This window comes from Coregonus clupeaformis, chromosome 30, assembly GCF_020615455.1.
Source record: "Coregonus clupeaformis isolate EN_2021a chromosome 30, ASM2061545v1, whole genome shotgun sequence".
Classification (NCBI taxonomy): Eukaryota; Metazoa; Chordata; class Actinopteri; order Salmoniformes; family Salmonidae; genus Coregonus; species Coregonus clupeaformis.
This window is the reverse complement of record NC_059221.1, coordinates 8,730,741-8,736,740: the sequence shown is the minus strand read 5'-3', so window position 1 is coordinate 8,736,740 and position 6,000 is coordinate 8,730,741. Positions and strand designations below refer to the sequence as shown.

The window sequence follows — 6,000 nt, the reverse complement described above, 5'->3', positions numbered from 1 at the left end:
AAGTGTCCCTTTCCTAAATTAGCCATGGATGGAGATAGGGATTTGGACTTGTGGGTTTTACTTAATTCTCCTTACTGGCCAATGATTTTAACTGCAATTCTGATCCAACCATACATTCATAGGTTGTGCCCCTGGCCTGAGGGGATGGAAGTTCAATATGTAGCTAGATGTAGTAGGCTAATGTAAACTAGCTGGGTCCTCATTGCCCATGAAAGGAAGTTAGGCTATCGAGCAAGCATTATAGCCAGGTAGCCTATGAAAACTAAAACTAAAAGCATACTGTATGACGGAGTCATAGATCGTTTTCTCAACATGAAAGAGAGGAGGATGGCATTGCACGAACGCACGCAGGCACACAGAAATCAGAACCATGTACAGCCAAATCATATTTGATTGGACTAAATTGTTTTCGGTATATTTTAGTTGTCACTGTATTAGACTAAGCATGTGTGATTTGATGACATTGAAATGTAGAAATTGAAATTGTTCTGGAATAGTGGATGCAGCTCCTGTTTTCTTTGCGACATGCGGTAACTCTGTGGTTCTAAATAAATAGTAGTTTAGTAGTCCGAAAATGTTGGAAACATTAACTTGCTTAACCATGCTGTGGGTTATGTAACTGTTTGTTACATGCAATATGCCTCATGGATTTCACTGGACAGAGGTTGCTCTCAGGTTTTGTGATGAAATAAAGGTGTGGTTGAATTTATTCTACCACTGTGTCTTCTTATTGTCTCGACCTAATCACGGTTGCAATAGAGCAAACAACGCAATTATTGTAATATGGGTCAGTGTATAAGGCTGTAGCTAGTTTGGTGCAAAAGCCTGCACAACAAGTATCTATCCGTTAGGACTGGCCACCCCTGACATAGGCTACTGTCCCTTTAACTACTAAGGACCAACATATTACTGCAGGAGTGATCCTCCCATTGATGGATTATTTAATAAGTGGTGAGTCCCATTGTCGCGTTAGGACTGGCCACTCCTGACATAGGCTACTGTCCCTTTAACTACCAAGGACCAACATATTACTGCAGGAGTGATCCTCCCACTGATGGATTATTTAATAAGTGGTGAGTCCCATTGTCGCAATCTGCGGCCACAGATACAGGATTCAAGACAGTTGCGCGCAAACATTTTCGTAGCTAATTTAATGGGCTTAAACTTCGAAAACGTTCTCAAAACAGAGAAATAATGAAGAAAGAAGGCGCTATTAAAACCAAGGAATATCCCTGCAGCAGGTGTTTGAGCTATGGTGTTGAGGCAGAGGAGAACAAGGTAGCTGTCAACTGAACATTATCGTCGTGCGCAATTACAAATTACCCGTACGCAATAATGATGTTTGTAACTTCATTCACTCAATTATACTAAAAGTGACTGGTAATTGGTCAATTCTGTGGATATTAAGTAAAATAACATTTGTTTTTAAGAAAATAGTTTCAGAGTTAAATAGAGATTAACCTCATCAAGATGGTACGTTTATAAATCCGGAGGAGTTGTCGAGCCGCAGTTATGGCGGTGGAAAGGACACTGATTGCCGCAAGGCAGGGGGATGTACAAACTCTGAAAGTGCAATTAGAGGAGAAAGAACTGAACAGCGGCGTAAAGGACCTTCTGGGAGCCTCACCTGTCCACTATGCCGCCCGTGCTGGAAAACTGAATTGCCTACGTTTCCTCGTGGAAGAAGTGGGTTTACCGGGCAACAGTCTTGCGAATAATGGCGCCAGCCCCGCACACGACGCTGCTGCCACTGGCAACCTATCCTGCTTACAGTGGCTATTAACTCAAGGTGGATGTCATACTGTGGTGAGTGAAGTTATTTTCTTGCCTCACAGGCCTATAGTACAGTAGCTTTTTAAATGGTCTGATTAGTTTCCTAATACAGTCATCACGTAATTCATCACAGGCCTCTTTAAAAAAAAATCATTTTAACCAGTCAGAGCTTCTGAGGTCTATACGACAACGTCTAGAGCAGCCAAGTCAAGGACTACAGTGTTTGGAATTTCTGATCTGATCCATTAGTCCTGCAGCCTAGACCTGAAAAACATGTATGTCACCCAAGAGTAGTCCTCTTGGAATAGTCCCTAACCATCTCCTCTCAGTCAGGTCATTATTAACTTGTCTGTCAAATTGAGCATATTGCCACATTTCCAGCCTGAAAATTCCATTAATCACTTCTTCACACCACTTCAACATACTAACACAATTAGTCACTCAGACAGTTCTTTGACATTTGTGGTAGGCCTAAGGGGATAATCTTTGTCTATACTACGCTACTAGGCTTGTGCAGGCTTTTGTCTCAATGAACAACACATGGGATCATTGTAATAGCTATATCAGGGCTAAAGGCACACCTGTTGCAATTGAGAATACCTGATATTGTTATTAGTGATTACACTAATTATCATCAAGCCCCATTCAAAGGGAAGTATATAATTACTCACCACAGCAGGCACTCCAGTGTACTAAGTTCCATACTTATATCCATAAAGTGCATAGCAATGTCACATATCTGCTGGACAAATTTTATATGATCTTTACAACCGCTTGAGAAAAACAGTTATTTGTCTGACCCCTTTCTCTGAGTTTGAAGTGTTATGGCCCCAGACCCCAGGTACCCATGTTGACTGTGTATGGACTGAACAATTTGAAAAAATGTGGGAGGAAAGGGTCATATTTTGGTAAAAGTGCATTGAATACCAAATGGTGCAGGTCACGTGTTTGGCCGGTAATCAACCGACTATCTGAAAAAATTATGAATGTAATGTTCTTGGGAAGAACTGATTATTACTATAGGGTGAAGAAGACTTTAATTTTCCTTCCACTATTTGAATTATAACAAGCCTGACTTGTCCACAAAACAGCATTTGAGTCCAATACATCTTCGTAATTTCACACTAGTCAGTAGTGATATTGGCTACAAGATTTTACAATATCCTTCTCGGTTAAAAAGTTACAAGGATGTATTCAGCGCTAATCAACATATTGTCAGAAATTTCAGAAATGTATCATGTGTTGCGCTAATATGTTGGATAGATGTCGAAAGAGGCTTACAGGAGACGGAAATACAAAAAGTGTCACACTTCTTCTGAATTCACCCTACATTCTTATGTGTTTAGAAAAGAAACCACTGATATAATAGTTCATTGTTTTGGCTCAGTCAATTAGCCTCTAGTAACGTTGCGTTAAACTGCTTCTTGTTGGTACTTGAAGAGTGTTGGCTGTACAAAGGATTTGCAAGGGAGGAAACCCTATATATAGCACATTCAAACAGGGATTAGAAATACCCAGAGGTGGGACTAACGCTGTGGCAGCCAGTGATTGTCAAGCAAAACACATTTAGCTTCCAAGCATAGCCTACAAGCCACTGGTGCAGACCTTTTGGAACATCCTACATTTAAAGTCTAAGTCCATGTAATATAGTGTACACCATCAAAATAAATCCATTTATTTTAGATGGGTCTAAAGAAACATGATACAAAGAAATGTAGTCTATTTCAGAAGAATGGAATAGCATACTCTTGAGTTGCCCTGATCTGGCTATGCCATATGGCTGTGGGCTACACTAGTTCATTTAGCAGACAAGATTTGCTTAGAATTCTGTGGCGTTATTTTATACTATGAAGAATGCAGAAATGCCAACGGGGGCGGTGTTGCGGTCTATATTCAGAACCACATTCCTGTAAAGCTTAGAGAGGATCTCATGTTAAATACTGTTGAAGTAATCTGGCTACAGGTTCATCTGCCTCACCTAAAGCCCATTCTTATGGGAAGCTGCTATAGGCCACGAAGTGCTAACAGTTAGGATCTGGATAATATGTGTGAAATGCTTGATAATATACAGTGAGGGGGAAAAAAGTATTTGATCCCCTGCTGATTTTGTATGTTTGCCCACTGACAAAGACATGATCAGTCTATAATTTTAATGGTAGGTTTATTTGAACAGTGAGAGACAGAATAACTACAAAAAAATCCAGAAAAACGCATGTCAAAAATGTTATAAATTGATTTGCATTTTAATGAGGGAAATAAGTATTTGACCCCTCTGCAAAACATGACTTAGTACTTGGTGGCAAAACCCTTGTTGGCAATCACAGAGGTCAGACGTTTCTTGTAGTTGGCAACCAGGTTTGCACACATCTCAGGAGGGATTTTGTTCCACTCCTCTTTGCAGATCTTCTCCAAGTCATTAAGGTTTCGAGACTGACGTTTGGCAACGAACCTTCAGCTCCCTCCACAGATTTTCTATGGGATTAAGGTCTGGAGACTGGCTAGGCCACTCCAGGACCTTAATGTGCTTCTTCTTGAGCCACTCCTTTGTTGCCTTGGCTGTGTGTTTTGGGTCATAGTCATGCTGGAATACCCATCCACGACCCATTTTCAATGCCCTGGCTGAGGGAAGGAGGTTCACACCCAAGATTTGACGGTACATGGCCCCGTCCATCGTCCCTTTGATGCGGTGAAGTTGTCCTGTCCCCTTAGCAGAAAAACACCCCCAAAGCACAATGTTTCCACCTCCATGTTTGATGGTGGGGATGGTGTTCTTGGGGTCATAGGCAGCATTCCTCCTCCTCCAAACACGGCGAATTGAGTTGATGCCAAAGAGCTCGATTTTGGTCTCAACTGACCACAACACTTTCACCCAGTTCTCCTCTGAATCATTCAGATGTTCATTGGCAAACTTGAGATGGGCATGTATATGTGCTTTCTTGAGCAGGGGGACCTTGCGGTCGCTGCAGGATTTCAGTCCTTCACGGCGTAGTGTGTTACCAATTGTTTTCTTGGTGACTATGGTCCCAGCTGCCTTGAGATCATTGACAAGATCCTCCCGTGTAGTTCTGGGCTGATTCCTCACCATTCTCATGATCATTGCAACTCCACGAGGTGAGATCTTGCATGGAGCCCCAGGCAGAGGGAGATTGACAGTTCTTTTGTGTTTCTTCCATTTGCGAATAATCGCACCAACTGTTGTCACCTTCTCACCAAGCTGCTTGGCGATGGTCTTGTAGCCCATTCCAGCCTTGTGTAGGTCTACAATCTTGTCCCTGACATCCTTGGAGAGCTCTTTGGTCTTGGCCATGGTGGAGAGTTTGGAATTTGATTGATTGCTTCTGTGGACAGGTGTCTTTTTATACAGGTAACAAGCTGAGATTAGGAGCACTCCCTTTAAGAGTGTGCTCGTTACCTGTATAAAAGATACCTGGGAGCCAGAAATCTTTCTGATTGAGAGGTGGTCAAATACTTATTTCCCTCATTAAAATGCAAATCAATTTATAAAATTTTTGACATGCGTTTTTCTACATTTCTTTGTTGTTATTCTGTCTCTCACTGTTCAAATAAACCTACCATTAAAATTATAGACTGATCATTTCTTTGTCAGTTGGCAAACGTACAAAATCAGCAGGGGATCAAATACTTTTTTCCCTCACTGTATATCTGACCAAATTATGAAATTTGAATTCCGTAAAGTGAGTGTGGAAGTTGTGAAAAAATTGTCTATCAACAATGACAAGCTATCGGGGTCTGACAACCTGGATGGAAAATTACTGAGGATAATAGCGGACGATATTGCCACTCCTATTTGCATGTCTTCAATCTAAGCCTACTAGAAAGTGTGTGCCCTTAGGCCTGGAGGGAAGCAAAAGTCATTCCGCTACCCAAGAATAGTAAAGCCCCCTTTACTGGCTCAAATAGCTGACCAATCAGACTTTTACCAACCCTTAGTAAACTTCTGGAAAAAATTTGTTTGACCAGATGCAATGCTTTTGTACAGTAAACAAATTTACAACAGACTTTAAGCATGGTTATAGGGAAGGACATTCAAAAAGCACCGCACTGACACAAATTACTGATTGGCTGAGAGAAATTGAGGTAAAATATATTGTGGGGGCTGTTTTGTTAGACTTCAGTGTGGCTTTTGAGATTATCGATCATAGTCTGCTGCTGGAAAAACGTGTTATGGCCTTGGCAGCAGCTAATGGGGATCCCTAATAAATACAA

General features: G+C 41.4%; 1 protein-coding gene across 1 annotated transcript in view; it reads left to right on the top strand.

Annotated features, from left to right (window-relative positions):
• Positions 1-1,092: 1,092 nt before the first annotated feature.
• LOC121546000 (espin-like) overlaps positions 1,093-6,000 on the top strand; it is a 121,335-nt gene continuing 116,427 nt past the window's right edge. The window contains exon 1 of the mRNA XM_041856957.2: positions 1,093-1,806. Within this exon, the coding sequence (XP_041712891.2) occupies positions 1,513-1,806 (294 nt within the window). The 5' untranslated portion in view covers positions 1,093-1,512. The remainder of the gene's footprint in view (positions 1,807-6,000) is intronic.